The sequence below is a fragment of the Natator depressus genome, chromosome 3, assembly GCF_965152275.1.
Source record: "Natator depressus isolate rNatDep1 chromosome 3, rNatDep2.hap1, whole genome shotgun sequence".
Lineage (NCBI taxonomy): Eukaryota > Metazoa > Chordata > Testudines > Cheloniidae > Natator > Natator depressus.
The window spans coordinates 143,542,183-143,567,589 of NC_134236.1; the positions used below are offsets into that span (position 1 = coordinate 143,542,183).

The window sequence follows — 25,407 nt, forward strand, 5'->3', positions numbered from 1 at the left end:
GGCTTCTCTTTAATACTTTGTCTACCACCTTTTCCAGCTGCAAATTTAGCTACTACTTCAGTGGGCAAGCAGTTGTATTTGCAATTCATTCCATGACGTAAACTATTTTAGATCCTTTTGTATAAAATCTACATACTCACAAACTTGACTGATGTAAAATAAATATTTGAACAATGTATGGAATACATGAAAGCATCCTATTGGAGGTTGTGGGGCGGTAAAGATCCAGCAGCCTGAATCAGCAGAGGTAATACTGCCTCTGTGCCAAGTAAGCATAACAAACAAGGCACAGAACAAAATAATTAAAAAGTGAAATAATTTTTGATCCTCACAGCATGAGAGCCCAGTATAAGCCAGCCATATTACAGAAACAATCTAGGGTGACCAGATAGCAAGGGTGAAAAATCAGGACAGGGGGTGGGGGGTAATTGGCACCTATATAAGACAAAGCCCCAAATATTGGGACTATGCCTATAAAATCGGGACATCTGATCACCCTAAAACAATCTGAAGAAAACATATTCTTAAGTATTTAAATAAAATGCTTTAAAATAATATTTAAACGGTCGTGGAAAAGAGAAATATTGAGTCAGGATGGAAACTAGTTTGAAATCTCAGACACTGGGCTATGGAATCCCATAGAAATTGCAATATGTCTACAGCAGATAACGTAGAACACATAATCTTAATTAAAACTTCCATTTCAAACAGTTTTCTTGTGAAAAGTGGCTCTTACTTGATTAGTACTCTGGATCTTGCACCAAGCTAAAAGGTGCAGGTTTTGAGGTTTTTTCACTGAATGATAACGATAGTAAATTTGAACGAGAGCGAAAATATTAAAAGGATTATATTAACTGAAGGCAAAATGATGCCTTGTGTTGTATGAGGAATAAGGTGGGAGGTAGAGGAGGAGTGAAGGAGCACCTCCCATAGCATCTCTGTGAAGTCACACTTACTGTTTGTGAGCGCTTGGAAAAGGGGCCTAGCTAACATGACTGCCACTGCTCCACCAAAGTAGCAACATCTCTAAAAGGTCCCAAGGCCCAGTTCATTTATTCCAGGGTGTAAAGCACATGCTAGCTAGGGATGCATATTGTTCCCAGAAAGTAAGGGGAAATTAAATAATAAAAAAAGAGAGAACTGCAGAGCTTCAAGACAAACTTGTGTACAGAATACTGCAGGACCTGAGAAATCTTGTTTCTCATCTTTTTTCTCCTCACCTTTTTTCTCTTCAGAGGGGCAAATTCCTGTGACTTCTCCTAAAGTTTTATAATGCTTAGTAATTATAGTTAGTGTTCAAAGTGTCATCACTGTGGTGTAAATATAAAAGAGTAAGCCTGTAGACCAGGCGTGGCCAACCTGTGGCTCCGGAGCCACATGCGGCTGTTCAGAAGTTAATATGCGACTCCTTGTATAGGCACCGGCTCCAACTTTCCAATGTGCTGGGGGGGGGTGCTCCCTGGTTCTGCCACAGGCCTTGCCCCCATTCCACCCCTTCCCATCCCCTCCCCTGAGCCTGCCGTGCCCTCACTCCTTCCCCCTCCCCTCCAGAGCCTCCTGCACGCCACAAAACAGCTAATCAAAACAGCTGATTGGGAGGTGCAGGCAGGGAGAAGTAAGGCGCTGATCGGTGGGGCTACTGGTGGGTGGGAGGCCCTGGGAGTGCGAGGGAGGGGGGAGCTGATGAGGGGCTGCCGATGTATTACTGTGATTCTTTGGCAATGTACATTGGTAAATTCTGGCTCCTTCGCACCTTGTCCACCCCTGCTGTAGAGTATGGTTGATTTCACAGGTTCTGGTGCACAAGGTGTGCAAGTCTGCTACATTTTAAAAATGCAGTTCTACTCTGAAAAGTAGCAATATAAGTATTCAGAGTCATAGCTGCTTATTTTATTTAATATATTTTTAAAACTTGCTATTTCTGCTAGCTCTGAAGAACCAACACAGTTACAGTCATGTGAGCTGGATTCTGTTGCTTCCTGTATATCAACAGAATTGTTTACTAAGGGTTCTATAAACTCAGTGACAACTACAGGTTGCTCATGTGTCACTGAGGTTAGAATTTGGCTTGCAGAACCTATATTGCTGATAACAATGCATGCAGGGTTGTCAGCTAGAAAAAGAAGCATCTTTTTTCATTTAATTCAAGCACATTTGATCTGAAAATCACTGAGGCATAAACATGGAACTCCTTGATGTCACTCGTGTGGTCCCTTTTTGGTAAAGAACAACTCATTGAAAATGACAGTGAAATAAAAGGAATTCTTTAAATTTAAGGATTTTACAATAATTCATCTACCTGTATCCGTGTTCAGTATTGTGGTTATAGTAATCACTATGCTCTGGCATATCAGTTCAAGGGCTGACCCTTTGTTTTCAACCACTAGTTCATGACAATATCAAGTCCTGGACCTTAGACTGGTGTAATTTTCATTCCCTGTATTGAAATTAATCCTCTTATATGTGAAGATATTTATTGTATATTATATTAAATTTTCACTGTAATTTGTCAGATTCTCATTTAATATTCATGGCATCACCTTGTAAGGTGAAAAATCAAGTTTATGGGTAGTGAAATTGAGATCTATGCAATTTTTAATCAATTTCCATTTCTGTTTCTTCTCAAACATGAAAAGGAAACTGCCCTGAGGCTGATTCCAGAGTGTTATTAACAGTGATGAAATTGGGAGGACAATGATGTCTGACATTGAAGTGTGTTGCGGCAAATTTATCATTATCTGGATCTAAAGTGGCATCAGATATACAGAATATATATTCTGGACCTCATAATCTGTCAGAGGGATGTACAGTGTTCATTTTGTTTATCAGGAAAAGCTTTAACTCAATTATTTTATGTCACATGATTCTATAAGTACTGTATGTTCTCTCCTCATACCAGGGACGCCCAAGCTTTTCTGGGAGTCTCCCCTCATCTCTCCCATTCACCCCAACCACTGTGTTCCCAAATGTCATGATTTGTTCCTCTTGCTTGGAAGAGCTAGATAGCCGAGCGTATGTCTACACTGCAATTAGACACCCACAGCTGGTCCATGCCAGCTGATTCAGGCTGGTGGGTCTCAGGCTAAGGGGCTGTTTAATTGCAGTGTAGACATTCAGGCTCGGGCTGCAGCCCACGATCTGGGACCCTCCTGTCTCTGTGACCTCCATAACAAAATTGTATCCTTGGTTATGGCAAATCTCATCACTTTTCACTTACAAGAAAATGGTGATATCCTGAGCATCAGGTTGCTGCTTTCCCCAATCTGATAGTGGGGAAACACTTTTCTGGATGGTGGTGGGGAGGAAGAAATGAAAACCCTACAATATATGTAACTAACAAATCTGTTCCCATTCTTCCACACATTCACTTGTTTGGGTGGGGTATCCATGTTTCCCTACCCTTTATATGTTTGTGACTTTAGAGTGTAAACTCTTCAGCAATTTTCTCTTTTCTGTGTTTGTACAGCACCCAGCACAATGGGGCCCCAATCCTTCAGGTGCCTGCATAATATAAATACTTACCTCTACTAATACTAAATTCATACATCAATGTTTGATCATCACTAAGAACTGTAGTGTTGATAATCAGCTTTCATGTTTTATAACAGTTAGAATGAGAAACAGCCCCGTAGTGAATACAATACTGAAAAATTAAAAGTATTATGAGCTAGCTATCATTACACAGAATCATGACATTGGATTATATCTGCTCACTTTCCAGAAGCTTCTTGATTCTGTCAAACTAAGTCTTCCCTAACAGTTCACAGCTCCATGTACTTTGCCCCTCTTGTTAATATCCAGTGAGAGTCGGTTCCACCCACTAATCTTTTCAGTAGGTAGAATATTAATGTAAATACTTCAAAGCGACAGTTTTAAAAAAATGAACAAAAAATTCACAAGAAATACAAAACAAAAAAATCCTGTTTGTTTTTTTCACAACCCTCCTTAGGGTGGGGAGACAGGATTTTAAGGAGAAAAAGTCAAAGGTGCAGAAGAAGTGGTGAGGGAAAGAGCAAGACTTAATCAAATAAGTGAAGTGGAGTTGTTTAGCGAGGAGGACTACAGAGCATGAGAAGAAATGTGTAGCGAGAAATTTGATGTGGTCCCTGGACTTCCTTTAGATGCATTCAGTGGTAGAGTGGGAATAACAGAAGTGAATGCAAGGAGTGAGCCAGGGCTGGGAGGTTGAGAGTAGAGGCCCTGAAGTTGATTAAGGTGAAGATTGCAAGTGCAGATGTAGGAGTTCGGGACATTTGAGAGGCTGATGGCTTAGAGGTCATAAAATGATCGTGAGAGGGTGGAGGACAACTGAGGGAAATGCAGTGCTGAAGGAAATGAGATGGTTTTCTGAAAGGGAATTAGGCAAGCAAGAGCACAAATCTGGGTCAAGATCAGACCAAGACTGACTATAATGGTGGATGGGGGAGTCAAATCACAGCTGCAGGTGATGAGATGGTAATGATTCCTAGTGTTTTCTAACTAGGACCGGATTTAAATTGATCCTTAAAGACCCATGTAATGACATGCCATCTTCTAGGCAATCCACTTGTAAAGCAAAATATTGCTCTTAAACTAAATCCTCTAGATGAGTTTCATCTCAGTTTTTAATGTCATAAAAATAAGATCTGGCTGTAGCAACAGCCATAATTGTTATTTCACAAGATAGGAATTCTTCATTGTATTATGTTAGCTATTTATTTACACTGGAAATGTATACTGATAAAGGCAGCTGTAAAATATTTTATCAACTATAGTGTGAACAACTAAATCTAACAAATAGATACTGTATTAAGACAACAGTTGTAATAATCTGTTTGCAAATAATACAGATGATTTTTATTGATATTAAATCAGTAAGTACATCAGTAAGTTCCAGAGTTAACTTGGATAATGTAGGTAGTCCTCATAGCCTGAAACAATTTTTGAAAGGAGCTGTAAGGATAGAGGAACCTATTGAATATGTAACATGGCAGCAGCAGTACACACCAAAAACTGAGTGTAAGAGATGATGTATTTGTGGAGGGCAGATGTGTCAAGTGAAACTTAGTGTTTTTAAAATAGTAGAAAGATATATTGAAACTAAATAATTTGGAACAGTCGTGACCATTTGAATCCTCTGCACCAGACCTCTAGAGAAATCTCAGTCAATTTAATTAGGAAGTCTGTCATAAAAATAAAGGGAAGGGTAAAACCCCTTTAAAATCCCTCCTGGCCAGAGGAAAATCCTCTCACCTGTAAAGGGTTAAGAAGCTAAAGGTAACCTTGCTGGTACCTGACCAAAATGACCAATGAGGAGACAAGATACTTTCAAAAGCTGGGAGGAGGGAGAAAAACAAAGGGTCTGTGTCTGTCTGTGTGATGCTTTTGCCGGAGACAGAACAGGAATGGAGTCTTAGAACTTAGTAAGTAATCTAGCTAGGTATGTGTTAGATTATGATTTCTTGAAATGGCTGAGAAAATAGCTGTGCTGAATAGAATGAATATTCCTGTCTGTGTGTCTTTTTTTGTAACTTAAGGTTTTGCCTAGAGGGATTCTCTATGTTTTGAATCTAATTACCCTGAAAGGTATTCACCATCCTGATTTTAAAGAGGTGATTCTTTTTTTTACTTCTATTAAAAGTCTTCTTGTAAGGAAACTGAATGCTTTTTCATTGTTCTAAGATCCAAGGGTTTGGGTCTGTGGTCACCTATGCAAATTGGTGAGGATTTTTACCAAACCTTCCCCAGGTAGTGGGGTGCAAGGGTTGGGAGGATTTTGGGGGGAAAGACGTGTCCAAACTCCGTTTTTTCAGGAACCCAGATAAAGTTTGGTGGTGGCAGTGGAAATCCAAGGGCAAAGGGTAAAATAATTTGTACCTTGGGGAAGTTTTAACCTAAGCTGGTAAAAGTAAGCTTAGGAGGTTTTCATGCAGGTCCCCACATCTGTACCCTAGAGTTCAGAGTGGGGAAGGAACCTTGACAAAGTCGTACAAGATAGAGAATAGTACTAGAGCCCTGCTGTTTGGTTTGTCTGAATGTGCAGGATCCTGAAGAGTTTTTTATGAGAGTTCCAAGCCATGTCATAGACATATCCGGGAGTGTGTCATGGGCTCCCAAAAACAAAGTCCTACAATTGGTACAAGTTCACCACATTTGTTTCAATAATCAGCAATGTACATATGATTGTAATAGGTCTGTTGTGCTGGCGTGTTTCATGAGATCTTTCTAGGGAGAAGCCAGATCTGAGTATGTTTCTTTGGCATGATGGCACTGGGTCAGGGAGTCTGTCGCTAAACCGAGGAGCACTTGCTTCTTTATCTAAATGGCTCTAGCTCTGCATATAACAACTACTTTTTACAGTACATTAATTTTACTAATTTTTTTCACTTTTGGTCAGATAAAGTGAAATACATGTGGGTTTCATTTTCCTGTGAGGTTTTTCGGCTCTGCACTTGCTCTGATTCCAGGGAGCAGAATGAGTGCAGTTCATTTAATTTCAGTCAGCAGCCTAGATTTGAACTGGAAAGAACAGATATTAATTTTTCCCCAGTTGCCTGTTAGTCCCCTTGCTTTGAGATTGTTGTATAAACATACCTCACACAGCTCTAGTGGTTGGCCAAGAAGTAAAACATCAGAATGTAGGTTAAAAGGCAGGACAACGTTTGAACAATGTAAATAAATAAGTAATGGGTTGAATTAGGCGAAACAGTTATAAGTGAGCCTCTTGTACTGGAGAAAAAGGGAAATGGTATTCACTTAGGGCCTGATCTGGCTCCCCTTGAATTCTCCCTGTTTAGTCTACCTAGCCCAGTAGTTCTATGCTGTGGCCTCCTATTATATCAGAAAAAAATTCCCTTACCCCTATTGTTCAGGGCCGCCCCTTGCATTTTGCCATAAAGGAAGGCCTCCCTGTAAAAACAAAAAAAAAACAAAAAAAAAAAACCCTATGATCCTAGGCTTTTCTCCCAGACTCATTGCCATAGTACTGAGGGCCTTACAAAATTATATTATTCCAGCAGGTAAACTAAATATAGTCTCACTCTTCAGTGCTCTCCTCCTTTCTCTGCACTGAAAGAGGGTTTTATTTTTATATTTCTCTATTGATAATATTTATTGTAGTAAAATCATTGAGAAAACAGTGGTGAAGCTTATAGCTTTTTCCTTTTGTCCAGAAGGCAGTTAAGGTTTACAGCCATTCTCAGTTCTTATTAGGAATAGTGTCTAGGCATGGGCCAGTCCCCAAGAAGACTGTTTTCTGCTTTGACAAGTCTCACACTTGCTCTTGATAGACCCACAGAGTGCAAAACATCCACTGACTACAATGGAGCAAAATTGGCCCTTTCATTCATATTCTCTTTAAAGGCTGTATGCAGTCAGCTATTACAAAATGACTCCAAAACGCAGGATATGCGTAATAAATAGCAATAAAACAGGATATTCATAATAAAATGGCAATGTTATCAGGCAAAAACAGAGAATGCTTTGTAGAGAAAGCTTAAATGTACTAAATTCGCTGAAAGAACTATAGAGGCATAGAATGCCACTATAGGGATGAATGAGCTGTCTAGCTGCAAAAGTGGCAAAACTCCACAAAGGATTAGAAACATTGTCAGGTTTAAAAATCAGAAGCTTGAAAACAAAATCCTTATATTTTACTGATAACACCTAAGATTATGAAAAATGAAAACCCAAAATTGAAATTTTAATTTACTTTTCACCCCAATTATGCCCCTTGTTTTAGTCAGTTTCATGCTCTGGTTCTCATGCCCTGTCACAATGCAGCAGTATTTCTGTTGCAAAAAAATAGAGGGAAATGCTTGAATAAAATGGGATTTCTTCTTCTTTTTTTATCACACTGAAAACAATCCAATTAGCTTTTTTGTATTTTTGTCCTTGTTGTTTCTACTATCTGGGTGTCCCTCTACACATAAGAGCAGTGGAAACAGAATAGGAAACCAAGCTACCAAGTGGAAACACGGCATGGAGAGAGGAAGAGAAGGTTCTATAAAAATGGAAAGGGGAGTTGTCAAGGGGAAAAGACATAGGAAGCAAGTTATAAATTTTTTTTCTCCTGTTAAGAAATCATGGGCAAGTTGGTCCTGACTCATACGTATGGAATAGATTTTCAAGCCTGGGGGGAGGGAGGGGAAGCTTTTAAAGAAGTCACCTCTTCTGAAGCACTGATGTTCAGTCTGAGTCAATCTCCTTTTCTTATTTCCCTAAAAACAAAGGTGACAAGTCAAATGGGTATGTTATTTTTAAACATTGCTATTATGTTGTCCTAGAAAACTGAAGTTTGACTTCCACCACCACAGTATCCATCTCTCTTCTTGGTCTGGTGCTTAGAGCAATGCAGTGGGAGTAAGGAGCATGTGTTTTCATTGGGACTCTACCACTGACGTGCTTCATGACTTTAGGGAAGTTCATCTTCCATTGTGTGACTGAGTTTTCCCAGGTGTAAAATGGAGATCATATCTGCCTTTGGTATAGTGCTTTAAGAGTCTGTGAACATTGCTTCTAGAAGCACAAAGTATTATAAATGTTTCTGTATATGTTCACAGTAAACTATCCCTGGAATTAGGCTCTTAGAATGACAAACAAGTGACCACTAGGATTGCTACATTAGAGACTTTTGCGTGAATTATCCAACGCAGATCTTCAAACTCAGACATCTGCTTTGCATCCAGAATCTCTTGTAGGTTCTTTTCCTATTCCATTGGCAGAATATTGTCACACAGCAATACTAAGTTTAATATTAGCTGTAATATTAATATATTCAAAATTGTTTGAGCAGGATATACTGATTAAGGAGATGATGCAGCTTATAAGTGAGGGAACTGAAATCCTAATGGGTATTAATAGATTGCATTTGATGAGCCTCCATAATTTCAGTGCAATAGCAATGATGATTCATGAGTGTCAGCTGCTTAAAAGTAAGGTCTATGGAACATAAATTTACAAAGGAAGAACTCTAGAATTATTCCTATTCCTTATGGAGTTATTTTGTTGCATTTCCAAAAGATCAGTCCTGGCACAATTGTAACCAAATGCTGTAAAATGCCATTGTATGATACACTTGAGATAATACACAGCTTGGTGCAGTTCATATTAGCTTTCCTACTCATGGCAGCATTTGATAAATTATACAGTAAATACATCCTCTTGTTCATATTTGTTCCAAACTGAATTCTACACATACACTGTAAAAACTGATCAAGCTATTTCTCCTTCAGGCTGGGAAAAAAAAAATCAAATCTATTTGGCCTGAATGTAGATGGTGCAACAGTGAATAGGAGCTATTCATATAGACTCATAGACATTAAGGTTAGAAGGGACCATTATGATCATCTAGTCTGACCTCCTGCACAATGCAGGCCACAGAATCTCACCCACCCACTCCTGCAATAAACCTCTCACCTATGTCTGAGCTATTGAAGTTCTCAAATTATGGTTTAAAGACTTCAAGGTTCAGAGAATCCTCCAGCAAGTGATCTGTGCCCCATGCTGCAGAGGAAGGCGAAAACCCCCCAGGGCCTCTTCCAATCTGCCCTGGAGGAAAATTCCTTCCAGACCCCAAATATGGCGATTAGCTGAACCCTGAGCATGTGGGCAAGATTCACCAGCCAGATACCCAGGAAAGAATTCTCTGTAGTAACTCAGATCCCACCCCATCTAACATCCCATCACAGGCCATTGGGAATAACTACCACTAATAGTTGAAGATCAGTTAATTGCCAAATTCATGTTATCCCATCATACCATCTCCTCCTTAAACTTATCAAGCTTAATCTTGAAGCCAGATAGGTCTTTTGTCTCCATTGTTTCCCTTGGAAGGCTGTTCCAGAACTTCACTCCTCTGATGGTTAGAAACCTTCATCTAATTTCAAGTCTAAATTTCCTGATGGCCAGTTTATATCCATTTGTTCTTGTCCACATTGGTACTGAGCTTAAATAATTCCTCTCCCTCTCCGGTATTTATCCCTCTGATATATTTATAGAGAGCAATCATATCTCCCCTCAGCCTTCTTTTGGTTAGGCTAAAGAAGCCAAGCTCCTTGAGTCTTCTTTCATAAGACAGGTTTTCCATTCCTCGGATCATTCTAGTAGCCCTTCTCTGTACCTGTTCCAGTTTGAATTCATCCTCCTTAAACATGGGAGACCAGAACTGCACACACTATTCCAGATGAGGTCTCACCAGTGCCTTGTATAATGATACTAACACCTCCTTATCTCTACTGGAAATACCTCACCTGATGCATCTCAGGACCGCTTTAGCTTTTTTCACGGCCATATCACATTGGTGCTCATAGTCATCCTGTGATCAACCAATACTCCGAGGTCCTTCTCCTCCTCTGTTACTTTCAAGTGTTGCGTCCCCAGTTTATAACAGAAATTCTTGTTATTAATCCATAAATGCATGACCTTGTACTTTTCACTGTTAAATTTCATCCTGTTACTACTACTGCAGTTTACAAAGTCATCCAGATCTTCCTGTGTGATATCCCGGTCCTTCTCTGAATTGGCAATTCAGCTTCGTGTCATCCGCAAACTTTATTAGCATACTCCCACTTTTTGTGCCAAGGTCAGTAATAAAAAGATTAAATAAGATTGATCCCAAAACCGATCCCTGAGGAACCTCCCTCCAGCCTGACAGTTCACCTTTCAGTATGACCCGCTGTAGTCTCCCCTTTAACCAGTTCCTTATCCACCTTTCAATTTTCATATTGATCCCCATCTTTTCCAATTTAATAATTCCCCATGTGGCACCAGATCAAATGCCTTACTGAAATCGAGGTAAATTAGATCCACTGCGTTTCCTTTGACTAAAAAATCTGTTACCTTCTCAAAGAAGGAGATCAGGTTGGTTTGGCACGATCTACCTTTTGTAAAACCATGTTGTATTTTGTCCCATTTACCATTGACCTCAAGTCCTTAACTACTTTCTCCTTCAAAATTTTTTCCAAGACCTTGCATTCTACAGATGTCAAACTAACAGGCCTGTAGTTACCCGGATCACTTTTTCTTTCCTTTCTTAAAAATAGGAACTACGTTAGCAATTCTCCAGTCATACAGTACAACCCCTGAGTTTACAGATTCCTTAAAAATTCTTGCTAATGGGCTTGCAATTTCATGTGCCAATTCCTTTAATATTCTTGGATGAAGATTATCTGGGCCCCCCGATTTAGTCCCATTAAGCTGTTTGAGTTTCGCTTTTATCTCGGATATGGTAATATCTACCTCTGTATCCTCATTCCCATTTGTCATGCTACCATTGTCCCTAAGCTCCTCATTAGCCTTATTAAAGACTGAGACAAAGTATTTGTTTCGATATTGGGTCATGCCTAGATTATCCTTAACCTCCACTCCATCCTCAGTGTTTAGCGATCCCACTTCTTCTTTCTTTGTTTTCTTCTTATTTATATTGCCCTGGAGGTTTTTTGCCTTCCTCTGTAGCATGGAGCACAGGTCACTTGCTGGAGGATTCTCTGCTCCTTCAAGTCTTTAAACCACGATTTGAGGACTTCAATAGCTCAGACATAGGTGAGAGATTTTTCGCAGGAGTGGGTGGGTGAGATTCTGTGGCCTGCGTTGTGCAGGAGGTCAGACTAGATGATCATAATGGTCCCTTCTGACCTTAATATCTATGAATCTATATGGCTACAGAACCTTTTACTCTTGGTTTTAATTCCCTTTGCAAGGTCCAACTCTACTTGACTTTTAGCCTTTCTCACTTTATCCCTACATGTTCTGACCTCAGTAAGGTAGCTTTCCTTGCTGATCCTTCCCATCTTCCACTCCCTGTATGCTTTCTGCTTTTTCTTAATCACCTCTCTGAGATGCTTGCTCATCCAGCTTGGTCTACAACTCCTGCTTATGAATTTTTCCCCCTTTCTTGGGATGTAGGCTTCCGATAGCTTCTGCAACTTTGACTTGAATTAATCCCAGGCCTCCTCTGTATTTAGATCCATAAGTTCTTCAGTCCAATCCACTTCCCTAACTAATTTCCTTAATTTTTGAAAGTCACCCCTTTTGAAATCAAAAAATCTAGTCGCAGATTTATTTTTTGTTTATCCTTCCATTCAGTTTGAACTGAATTAGCTCATGATCACTTGAACCAAGGTTGTCCCCTACAACCATTTCTTCTATGAGATCCTCACTACTCCCCCAAACCAAATCTAAAATGGCGTCCCCTCTTGTTGGTTAAGCAACAACTTGATGAAGGAATCCATCAGCTATTGCACCGAGGAAAGTCTGAGCCCTATTATTATTACTAGCACTTGTCCTCCAGTCTATATCTGGGAAGTTAGTCTCCCATGATCACGCAGTTTCCATTAGTATTTACTTCACTAAAAACATAAGAGGTTTCTGTCCTTATCCAGATCGGATCCCGGCAGTCTATAGCACACCCCAAGCACTATCACAGGGGAGGCTCTAGCAGTTTTCTTCCCCAATGTGATTTTTTGCCCAGACGGACTCTGTCTTATCCGTTCCATTGCTTCTTATTTCTTTACATTCTACCTCATCATGGATATACAATGCTACACCACCACCTTTACCTTTATTTCTGTCTTTCCTAAAGAGCACATACCCTTCAATACCTGTAGTCCAGTCATGACTACTATTCCACCATGTTTCTGTTAGCCCTATAATATCTGGTTTCACTTCCTGCACCAGTAGCTCTAGTTCCTCCATTTTGTTACCTAGGCTCCTCGCATTGGTGTACAAACATCTTAATTTTTGCTGTTTGGCTTTGATCACATTCTTTACCTGATTAGGCATGGCCATTCTACCGCCAGTGTATCCACACTGCCCTTCCTCCTTATGTCCATTCTCCTACCCACAGCTGTATCCTCTTTTACTTTGTTTTCTTCCATCTCAATGTAAAAATCCAGTGTGGTGCGCAGGCCAAGTTTAGACAAGACACTTTTCCTGTTAGTGTGGTGTGCTGAGCCAACTACAACTTTGAACTTGCCATCATGGACCTCAGAAAATATCCCTATCTTTAACAAGTTTGAATTTATTTTGAAATACATTTTCACTATATACCAGTGAAGTCCCAAAAGATGACAGCAACTGCAAGTTGTTTCCTGTAACTGAACTATTTGGAAGGTATCCATCATGAACGCTGAGTTCTAATCAAACCAGAGCACTGAAGGCACTGGTCATCATTTGAATATAACCTAGTTGAAATATATGGCAGAAACTGAGTCAGGGACTGACGCAGCTGAAGTTAAAGGCATTCGTGGGGAGATGAAGATGAGCACATTTTGTGTCTTGATGAACTTGATCACCACTGCAGTGAAAGATAAACTTGGTCCTTATGTGTGAAAACTTATCTTTTGTGTTGGCAAATTGATGGAGTAAAGACTTCTGGGTCTCTAAAAGTAAAGCTGCAGAGAAATCAGATCTATCTAGATATGTCTGAAGATGCCGTTGAAAATATGGATGCCAGAATCACCAGGCTAAAACCACCACTATTCATGTGGTTTGACTACTTTGAATCTAAACAATGGCCTTCTGATTTAAAAAAAAAAAAAAAAAGCATCAGCCCATTATAGCACTAAACAAATTGACCATTTTCTAGACCATTTTACCCAGGTATTGCATGAGGACCAGGAAACAAAACATGGACAGAGTCACAGTATGCTCCTAACACCAGCAACTGGAAGCACTAGTGGAGGAGTAGACTAGTGCTGTTCAATATAATCAAATCTATATTAAAACAGATGGACATTATCCATAATATTATTTAGGTAGCCAAAATAAAATATTTCATAGTGGCAGCTCTGACTCGCATTCTCAGGCAGGTGGTGGTAGGGGCATTTTATGTTGTATACTAAAGCAAGGACAAAACAAAACTTATTACCAAATGGGTATCAGGCACACTGAAAAGAAGAGAATACAAATAAGACCTAGGCACAGTACCCTAAAGGGAGAAAGCAGAATTTAGAGAAATGCTTCCAGACAATCTCAGCAGCAACAATATTTTATTTAAATTTAGTTAAGAGCATGAAACCACAGCTTCAGGACTGGGACAGCCATATTTTCGTCTTGGACTACCACATTTGAAGTTTTAGCTGGTTCGGGACCAGTGATCAGAATGTATATTCTCATTGAGTCTGAGACCCATTAATTTCATCAGGCTTATTCAATATAAATTGGTTGCAGAATCAGCACCTTATTGTCTGTCCATTCGGCGGTTGGATTGCTGTTAATTTTTACATTTAATTTAAAAATGTAACAAATTTTTTAAAAGTACATTTCACTTAGTTATAATGAATTTGTTTTTGCACTGAAAGGCCTGTAATATGGGCCATTGCTACCATCCACTAGTGATGTGTTGCAGTTTTGCAAATGGAAATACAATTTAGAATTAAGCTCTGTTCCTTGCACTAGAAGTAACAATAGTTTAGAACTCTGGAAAGTTCAGCCTCAGAGAATAAGGAGAACTTGTGAATGAACTCTTTGAATATTAGGAAGTTACATTTGGTCTTCCTAGGTTGGGGGCAGGAGAGCAAGGGGAACACTTCTAAAGTGGGGAGAGAAAAATGAAAAGGGGAAACCAAGCAGCCTCCCTACACCACATACACAAATGACTGAAATGCTACAGCCACAGATAAAGGCTCTGGCTTATACTGCTAAAAAAGGCACTGATTCTGCCTTCAGTTACACTGGTGTAAATCAGAAGTAACTCCACTGACTTTAGTTGAATTACTTCAGAATTACAGTGGAGCAACTTGAAGGGTAGAATTTGGCCAAAAGTGGGTCACAGTATGGCTGCTTGCAGATCTGAAACATACTTTCTAAATGAATTTAATAACAAGGATGCCACAGTGGTTTCATTAAAATGTCATTTTTCCATGACAGCAATTGCAGAGTATGGTTTACTCAGAGCTCATGTTGTGCTTTTAACTAGAGAATATGTAGTTAAGAAGTGCAGTCTGAAGTATGACATTTCTTTGGGAGTAAAGGTTTGCTGAAGTTGAAAGCAATATTCAGAAACAGGAGAAAACATAGTTAATGATGACATGACAAAGTTCTGAACAGAAAACTATTCTTTTGAAACAGTGTTGGTTCCATCTCTAATGTATTCCTCAGTAAAAATGTTTGGACCAAATCTGGCTGAAAACAGGCATGAATTAATAGTTGAAAAGCACAGGCACAAATTTGTACAGGAGAAGCAGTGTTAAGTTACACTCATATTTTGGAGGGCAGTAAGCCCCATGTATGTATCCACCTATAGAGATTATTAGTATTCCTATCTTGAGTAACTTAGGCAGGTAAGAAGGTTTAGCAACTGTACATGGAAAAGAGGGATCCTTGTGGGAACACAGACAGCACTTCTTGAGCTCTACACTCTATCCCTGAACCACCATTATGTGGTTCCACATGCAGAGAACACAAGGAGGGCCTGCAAAATGCCAGCTTCCAAAGTTTAGAAGGAACCAGGGTCAAAGCACAACAATTACAGAACTGGTGACAGCTTGGAGCACAGCCACCAAATGTGTTGGTGCTCAGTCTTGCAGTTTTAAAATAGAGAAGGTCATAAACTCGCACAAACTGGCTTTCAGACAGTTTTAAGGGTTTCTGAAAGTTAAACAACCATGACCAAAGTTTACGAAGCACATTCCAGCCATGAATCAATATATTCAAGTTTATATCGTAGATGAGGTATACTTCTTGAGTTTTTGCCTAAAAATTTTTGAAAACACCTCAGGGATGTTTTTGGTGGTTTTTTAAATGCCAGTACTAAAAATAGTCTATACGTCATTACTGTATACCTCATTTATTCAGGACTCTGATTACTCATCTCTTGTGCCTTAAATTACATCAGTCATGTTGTGTACATGGCTGAGACTTTATTTAATTCCAATATCAAAGAGCCTTTCTGCTTGTTTTATTATAAGCATGTATTTTAAGAAAGTTGTGGTAGTCAATATGTAGAGTATAACTTTTAGTCATTGTAAAGCAACAGACTTGCCATATTTCTCAAATTATTTCAAGTGTGACTTTTTAAACATTAATGAAAAACGTGAATGATTGGCAGGAATGGAAGCCAAAGCCTTCTGTGTGCTCGTGAATTTAAGAGGTGAATGGTAGCTTAGTCTCCAAGCCCATTCAGCCCTTTACCTCTTTGCTAGGATTTAAAAACAAACAAACATGCAAATCATAATTTTCTCTCTTTATATTTAGACATTTGTCCGCTTGGAACTGTGCTTCAAAGGTTTCATTTATGGCACTAGCTGTGCATTTTTAAGTAACTGCTGTAGTACCATCTGTAATCCCTTTTTATTTTGAATCATCCCATAGAGGGGTGATTCAAAAAACAAAGTGGATCTCCTTTCTGAGAAAAATTGTGTAAATTTCCATTTCTGCTGCCATCCTTTCCCAAAGGCAGGATATGCAAGCAAAGAGTGTCCTCCTTATTGGATGAGCCATTGTTCTGTATTCGCCAAAAGAAAAAATAGGCACAGTACAATAACTGAATTTTATTCTCTTTTAGGCTGAGTCTTGGTCTCATGGTTGTTTTGTTAATTTGGAAAGTTTGAGGAAAATCTCTTTAGCTGTTTGAGTTATTGATGAAGGAAAAAACTAATCTTTCCATTTATAAAGAGAGACTTAATAGCTCAAAAATTGCAGACTTCAAACTTAGAATGTGGCTAGGATAGCTGAGGAATTGGTTGCCTTGCTAAGGCTTAATCTACATTCAAATTTGCACCTGGTTTATTTATTTATATAATTTATTTCAGCGAGTGGGCCATAAAACAAAGTTTTTAGCTATTATAAATGTACAATTGAGCTTGCTAAATACCAAATTCCTAAAGATTTTTGTGGAACTTAAAGGCACCCAGCTCCAGTGAATGATGAGGTGAGATATTAACATAGGGAACCAGGAGATCTCTGCTCGGTTTCCTTCCTACTTTAGCAGGGAATTGAACATAAGTGAGATGCAGTGCTGATGGAATTTGTGTGAGGGAACTGTATCTCTCTCTCTTACAAGTCCTGCCATCTGCATCTGCAGAGTTCATAAATGCTGTTTATGCACTGTGAATAACTTCTTAATGCTTAAATAATCATAGTTATTTATCAAACTGAATTTACAAGCTCTGCAATTATATATTGCTCTTAACTTCCCCAAAACCTCTCAGGGAAGTTGCATCTGCAGAGTCCTTCATGTAGCTGCCAGAGTGTCAGAAGGGGCTCTTTAATAGTGGGAGGAGGGGGGAAATGCCATCAGCCATAGTAAATGCCATCAGCCTGTTGTTTATGAAGGCTAATGTTCAAAACAACTTTGAAATTTTTAAATTAAGCCATTTTTGAGTTATGAGCCCACCAAAAAGTTAGAAGTCTTTTAAGTGCCATGTCTCCAAAATTAATCAATCTCAAACTTCCAACAACAAAAATGCCTCTTTGGACCAAGGCCACACTTGATACTTTTCAAAAGGAAGTTTTAGAAAATGTTCAAAGGGGTCAAAATCAGGATTACTATAGAAAGTGTCATAGCCTTCACTATATGAAGTCATTCAGGCCACTAATCTCTTTCTGAATTATGTAGAACAGTTTTAACTCGTTCAATATTTTTCCAAATTGGACCACAGCACCCCTTTAGTTATAACTATGAAAAAATACATGAAGTGTGTTAGTGTTTCTCAAATAGAGTCCTGCATCAGTGTCAGTCCATCTGTTACACCTGACTTTAACAAGACCGGCAGCTTTGTTTTCAGTTTCCTAGTAATACTTGCATCCTAATCTAGGTATTTGTTTCCATTTAAAGGAGTTCCTTCAGTGGACACCACAGCACTCAAGAAAGAGAATGCTCTCCTTAAAGCTACAGACTCAGTTCATTATGACGATGCTGATGAGACAAATGTGAACTATCAGCAAAAGCAACAAAAACAGACTTTGCAGTCCCTTTTTTCCATGCTTCGAGAAGAGTTTGAACGGATGGACTTGAGGATACTCCCTCTGTGTCTCCATCAGGTATCCCGTGTATCAGCATGTTGTTACATGTGATTATATTTTTATACTATTTTTTGTCCTAGAACGTGTCCTCGCTGGAAATAAAAAATACTTTAACACGTTTTAGGTAACACATGCTAAAGTCCTACTGTAGACAAGTCAATTTGTAGTTTTAAGATGTGTTATGTGGTTAAAGAAAACCCTAAGGGGGAGGTTTTCCTTAACTATCTAGTACATGTTAAAACTGCAAATTACCTTGTGTTAAATTCTTAGTATAGACATGTTAAACCACACCTTTTTTTATGGATATGGTCCCAGAGTAGGGTTGCCAGACACCCAGTTTTCGACCAGAACACTGTTGAAAAGGGACCCTGGTGGCTCCGGTCAGCACTGCTGACCAGGCCACTAAAAGTCTGGTTGACAGCGCAGTGGGGAAAAGCAGGCTCCCTGCCTGTCCTGGCTCCGCACAGCTCCCGGAAGTGGCTGGCATGGCCGGCTCCTAGGTGCAGGGGCGGCCACAGGGGTTCTGCATGCTGCCCCCATCCTGAGCGCTGGCTCTGCAGCTGCCGTTGGCTGGGAGTTGTGGGATGGCACCTGTGGGCACGGGTAGTACATGGAGCCCACTGGCCCCTCTGCCTAGGAGCTGGACAGTCCAGCTGCTTCCGGGAGCCACACGGAACCAGGGCAGGCAAGAAGCCTGTCTTAGCCCCACTATGCCTCTGACCAGCGGTGCCTGGCTAGAGCCCGCACCCAGACCCCTTGCTCTAGATTGGAACCCCCTCTCGCACCCTAACTCCCTCCCAGACTCCACACCCCGTCCTGCATCCCAACCCTTTGCCCCAGGTTGGAACCCTCTCCCGCACCCTAACTCCCTTCCAGAGCCTGCACCCTTCACCCCCGCCCTCACCCCCCCCAGCACCCTACCTCAACCCTGAGTCCCCTCCTGGAGCCTGCACCTCACACCTCCTCCTGCACCCCAACCCCTTGCCCCAGTCCTGAGCTCCCTCCCCCACCCAAATTCCCTCCCTCATCCCCATCCCCAGCCCCACCCCAGAGCCCACACCCCCAGCCGGAGACCACCTCTCTGCCCCAGCCCTGAGCCTGCTCCTGAACCCCTCATTTCTAGCCCCACCCCGGAGCCCGCACTCCCAGCTGCACCCCAATCTGCTGTCCCAGCCCGGTGAAAGTGAGTGAGGGTGGGGCAGAGAGAAGGGGGCATAGAGGGAATGGGGCCTTGGAGAAGGGGTGGGATCGAGGGCAGGGCAAAGGTTTTGGTTTTGTGCAATTAGAAAGTTGGCAGCCCTATCCCAGAGTTGGTTACACACAGTTTAGGGGGGACACATTCCTTTAAAATCATGAAAAGATTGTAGACATTGGTATAAGTAATAATAGATTGGTTCTCTAAATAGCATTTTAATCTGGAAATACTCTTATTGCAGACCTAGCTTAATGTATGGATCGTAAGGATCACTCTTACTCACTTGAAGGTAGTTTTTATTCCATTAATATGTACTGATGATTCTTCTTCCATGTAACCTGACATAGTGCAGTCACTATCTTAGCTCTACATCAGGCCAAGAGAATAGGCAGTGTTGTAAGATGTATAGCTGTGGATTTGAAAAATAAGTGAGAATTAATGTACAGCTGTTTATTTCTACCAATAGGCTAGTGGCTTTGCTCCCCTGCAAAGGGTGACTGGGAGTGTAACTATAATGTAGCATAGATATGTGGCTAGGATCTTTTGAACTATAATACACAGTTCAACAGTGTTGGTTTGCTGAATGTTGGCTCTACATCAGGAATCGGCAACCTTTGGCATGCGGCCCCCCCACGGTAAGCACATCCTTTGGCCCGCGCCACTTCTCGCAGCCCCCATTGGCCTGGAACGGCAAACCGCGGTCAGTGGGAGCCGCAATCGGCCGAACCTGCGGACACAGCAGGTAAACAAACTGGCCCGGCCCGCCAGGGGGCTTACCCTGGTGGGCCGTGTGCTGAAGGTTGCCGATCCCCTGCTCTACATATTGACCAGAATGATGTATTTTGGGGGGATCACTTTAGCTTCCTTTTTCTTATAGTGTCTGACAGTGCTACTTGATGGACTTATTCTTTTGCCACCATTGTTGAAAACAGTGTTCTCATTTGAAACTGCTCTTCAGCTGATTTCTGCGGAATAGTGGTTCCTTTGCTGCTGCATTGCCTCTTGTTGTCAGTCATATAAATTATCAAAATGAGTAATAAATAAAATAGGCGTCAGTTTCCATAAATATATTTTACATTAAAAAATAAATATTTTACTGGCAGTTTACATTAGCAGTGGAATTTTTCAATTTTTAAAAAATGGTGCTTTAGTGAAAAGTTTCTATTTCCTTGCATTAATTATGTATGTGAAACTTTGTTAGCACTAATTTAGTCTCTTGCCTGAAACGGTCTCTAAGTTTTGTGCTGGCTCGTGAATATCAACACCATAGAAAGAAGGCAGTGTAAATAGTGCAGAGATCTCAAAGTGCTTTACATATATTAATTAATTTATCCTCACAACACCTCTGTGAGTATGGAAGCAGGTAAATTCTAGTTGTTGTTCTCCCCATGAGGCAATTGAGGTACAAAGAGGCAGATTCTTTCAAAGTCATGCAGGAAGCCTCTGGCAGAACTGAGAATAGAATCTGTTTCCTGACTCCCAGCCATGTGTCCTAACCACAAGACCAACCGTCCTTCCTGAGACAAGTGAAACAAGCCCTAATAAAATGGTTGAAAGAAAGTCAATAAGTACTTGACATGTTGGCCATAGTATATTTTTATTAAGCTGGAAAAAATCAAATGGTTGGAGAACAAAGCTTGTTCTTTTCTTGTGAAATGAGCAGTAATTAGAGCATCATCTTCTTTGGAATGGATTAATCTGTCATGAAGGGCCTGATTTACTAATACAGCCTGCCAATAACTTGTATATGTAATATGTTTCTATCATTTTCTAATATGATGAGCTGTAACGTCTCACAACTGTTCACCCAGTATAGAATTAATTTTAATCACCTTTTTATTTCATATGAACAAGTGCAATTTAAAACCAACTGCTGTATTACAGAATCACTAAAGCATTAAAATTCAGAATGGTATAATAAAAAGCTTACAATAATTTTTTCCAGGCATCAGTATACTAGAGGGTGTAATAAGGATTAAGTTTAATTAAGCAGAAAATTATCCTTTGATATTTAACCCCAGAACATGCTTTTCAGATTTCTAGGAGTGTGCACATAATTTGTTTCTGCCATTAGAAGACAAAAAATATAAATGCTCCTTGAGTTGTTCCAGGAATTTCTGGGACTACCATTCCAGGCAGCAGTCAGGATATACAAAAATATGAGTCTTAGAATTCAATCTGTCAATTCCCCTTTGGAGATGTTGGCTCAGAATAGTCGAGTAGGACTGCGTGCCAGGAACACCCAATTTGTAACCCAAGTTCTGCCACTGACTTGCTTTGTACCTTGGGCAAGCAAAAATACTTGCTATATTCTACACCTATCCTACTATGGCATTCAGGCTATTTGTCTGGGAGTTCGGCTGCTGCTAAATACTTGCAGTTCTGGCTTTCCGGTACTAATTGAAAGTCCATTGCTACATAATCAGTAACATACCCATTCTAGTAAACTCGGCATTTAAAAAATTAGTTTTGTGAAGACTACATTGATACTATATCTTGGTTTTATTTCCATGTCCATGTTTTGATATGGAAAGTTTCTCATGGTAACTCACTGGTGAATATTATTGGTCCCCTTCTGTGCCAAACTACAGAAGATAAGAGTTATTTATGCCCCAAGCTGGGAAGTCTTAGCTCTTTAGCTGCAGCTGTAGCACCTCATGCTTTTAGCTCTGGAGATCTCCACTTTAGTCCTCAGTGCATTGGCCAAGATGATGGCCATCACTCTGGTATTTAGCTTCAGGTTATAGGCTGGTTGAGTTTCAAAGATTAGATGTTAATCTAACCTCTTCTTTTTCTTCTTTCTTGCATTAATCCCATCAAATGGGGTCTGCTCTATGAGTCCTCTCCCTCCAAATTACTCTGTTCAATGCCATATCCTCTATCATACTACATACTGACCTGTCTTCCTTTATGACATCCCCCCACTTCTTCTTGGGTTGACTTGTCTGTCTTTTTTTTCTTGGTAGAGTTTCTCAGTACTGTGCTTTACATGACCAAACCATCTCAGCCTGCACTTCCTCATTTTTTGTTTATGGGTGTTAATTTGAGTATCTCTCTAACATACACATTCCTTGTGTGGTCTTTCTTACTTATACCATTCATCTACCTCAACAGTTGCATTTCTATGGAACAGATTATTTGCTCATGTTTCTTCTTTGTTGCCTAACACTTAGCACCAGACATTAAAACCAAACGGACCATGGTTTTATAGACTTTCCCTTTTAATCTTCCTGTCACATGCTAAACCAATTATCTCTCCCCATTTGAGCCACGCTTTTATTATTGTAGCTCTCATTTCATCATCCATTTCCACATTTTCCTGGATTCTGGAAACCAGAAACTCGAAACTTTGCATTTTCAGTATTGTCTGTCCCTCTAGTTTCAAGAAATTAAATACTATATACTCTGTTTTTCTTCTGCATATTTTGAGCCCATGTCTCTCCAACAGACTAATCTAACCTCTCTTAAACATTTTTATATGATCTTCTGAAATATTACTTCAAATAATCAGTCTTCCTTCCTTACTTAATTTTTACCGGTACCTGTCCTTAGCAATGTTTTGATTTCCAAATTAAACCTGAAATGGTACTGTGGATTCTACATGGAACAGGCAAAGTTCACTAGCCTTCTGTATTTATCTGCCAGATAGCTTTTTGTTTGTTCTGACACGCATGGGTTAGGTCAGCCTAGATCTGGTAGAACAGTCTTTAAATGCTGTTTCTCTGTGTTTCTCATTGTTTTCCTTTGGCAGAACTGTCACTTAAAGGTCATGTTTAACCCCTTCTGTTACAGCAATGTCATTAAAAGGGAAAAAGACTTAAGTTGGTTCTACCTCATAAAATCTATAATGCAGGTCATAGAACTGCCATCTGGCTTCATTTTGTGCCTGCTGTCATGTTGAAGTTTTTTTGGATCTCAAGACCCTGGGCTTAGTGAATTGAGGAAAGATGGCTCGATGCTCTTCCACATGGGTCCTGCAGTTGGTCCTTTCTGTTTCCTGCAGAAAAATTTTTTATCACAAGTCTGGCAATAATTGATACTTTTCTTAAAGCCCCAGGTCCTGAAATCCTGAGATTTTCATGAGAATTTCAGCTTTCATTTAAAAAAAAAAAAAAAAAGTTTCTGGCCTGTGTAGTTGCAGAAAAAAGCTTGACTGTAATCTATAAATTCAAAAACTAGAAGACAAATAAAAAGGACCTGTTTTTTTTTTTTTTTTTTTTTTTAATTTTTAATCTTGCCATTTTTTTTGAGGTCCAACTCATGATTTTCAAATGTTTGGAGTTCACAGTGCTGTGAAAGGGACCTAAAGAGGAGAGTAGTTATATCTGTGGTCTGTGACAGGCTGCACCCCCCCCACCCCCACCACACCTTTAAAGTTCTCTATCCAAAGATTGCTCTTGCATGATAAGTCAGGACACTGGCCCTTCAGAAAGAGTGTTCCCCATTTCACCTTTTAGCAGATTGTGCTGTAGCATTACTCAAGAATTCCCTCTCTGCAATGATCTTACTTCCTGCAGTCCTGAGGGAGTAATATCTGATAAGAGAATTCATACTCTCATCCCTTGCATGTAAGTAAAAATGTGCACCATGTAGACTGCCTTAATATAAAGCTCTTTGTTGTATAATCACTTAAGCATAAAAACCTATCAGTTTAAAAGATCTAGAACCCAACTAACATTTGGGCTTATCGGTTTCCGTGAATATAAGAAAAAGGAGTTATATTTGCTACTTGTATGGTCTTGTCAGTATTTATTGTTTCCTACTCACTTGGTTAATCTCAAAGACCAAATATTCATCTGCAAAGTATAACTTTTTTGAAATATATCTGTTTGTCTTAAAATGAATATAGTGGGTGGGGTTTTTGTGGTTTTTGTTTGTAAAATTATTTGATTTTCCTTTTAAAAAACCTTTCCTGGAATAAGAACTTTTATGTCTAGTTTTAACATGGAGCAAATGTATACAAATAAAATATGAACTCTTAAAAATTAAGATAATATTATACATGCATGACTATAATAAAGAATCAAAGAATCGTGATGTTAAACATTATTTTCTTTTTCTTTTTCCTTTACAGATAGCTGAGGCCTATTTTCAGGAGGAGGAATGTATCCTTTCATTGATCCAAATTAACAGTGCTCCATTTTGTAAAAAAGTAAAGTGGCATCATAATAAAAATTTGAAAGGAAAACAGACTTTGATGGTTCACAGGCTGTGGATCAGGGTTAGGAAAAGGTGAACATGCCATGTTTTATACATGAGTAAGCCTACAATATGTGCTTTCTGCTGTGCTTTCTTAGCCAGCTAGCTGGAGTACAAGTAAAGAAATAAATCCCCCTTCCCAAAGCTGTACTGATATAATTGGTAGTGCCTGCCAGAAACAAAGACATAAGCAAAACAGTTATATGCTTCAAAGAAATCAACTGTTTTACATGAGAAATCCTCTTCTGAGTATTAGGCATTAAGAATATGCCTTATCCAAATAGGATATATATCCTAATTTATAAAAATACTACTGTAGTGATGGTGGGCCTTATGTGTGTGTTCTACTGACCTCTGCATCAGGATAATGATAACTAGTGCACAGTGTTGAAGGAGAACTTGGGGGTAACAAAAGCAAAACAATAACGTATGATTTTTACCACCCAAACATTTATTGGTCAAATGTTACATAGGCATACAGTTTAGTTTAATAGTTTCTCAAACCACAAACAGTTGCTTCTCGGAACAGCTAGTTCTGGGGCACACATGGGAAGAGGTTACTCTTGACCTATTCCTAAATAATACACAGGACTTGATTCCAGGAGTTGAGCCAGTCATGGTGACCTATAACATAATCTAACTTAATTTCATCCTAGGAGGGATTGATCATACTAAAACCTAATGCTGTGATGTTATACTTTAGGAAGTATGGTTTTTCAAAAAACTTGGAAACTCTTTAGAACCTAAAGATGAAAGCTAAGAAATATATATCCTTAGTATGGGTGTGGAGGCTACTTAAGTGCATCACATTACTCATGGAACTTATGCATATCCTTAAACAAAAAATAAAGCAGAAAGACAATTTAAAAATCATTATGATTAAATAGCAAAATACAAGATTTTACAAGTCTCAGAAAGTATTCTTCTAAACATGGAAATCTAGCCCAAGTGATATTAAACTGTATTTAGAAAGGGATAAAGAATAATTCTGAAAATACTGTAAAGCTAGTATTTAAAATAGAATGTATGTCACCACCTTGAGCATTACTTTTGGTCATCCCATCTGAAAA

General features: G+C 39.5%; 1 protein-coding gene across 7 annotated transcripts in view; it reads left to right on the forward strand.

Moving 5' to 3' along the window:
* Nucleotides 1-25,407, forward strand: part of CNST (consortin, connexin sorting protein) — a 112,917-nt gene that overhangs the window by 39,956 nt on the left and 47,554 nt on the right. For all 7 annotated transcript variants that reach the window (XM_074948945.1, XM_074948948.1, XM_074948947.1 and 4 more), the window contains 2 exons: nt 17,756-17,961; nt 24,213-24,243. In XM_074948945.1, the coding sequence (XP_074805046.1) occupies nt 17,756-17,961; nt 24,213-24,243 (237 nt within the window). The remainder of the gene's footprint in view (nt 1-17,755; nt 17,962-24,212; nt 24,244-25,407) is intronic.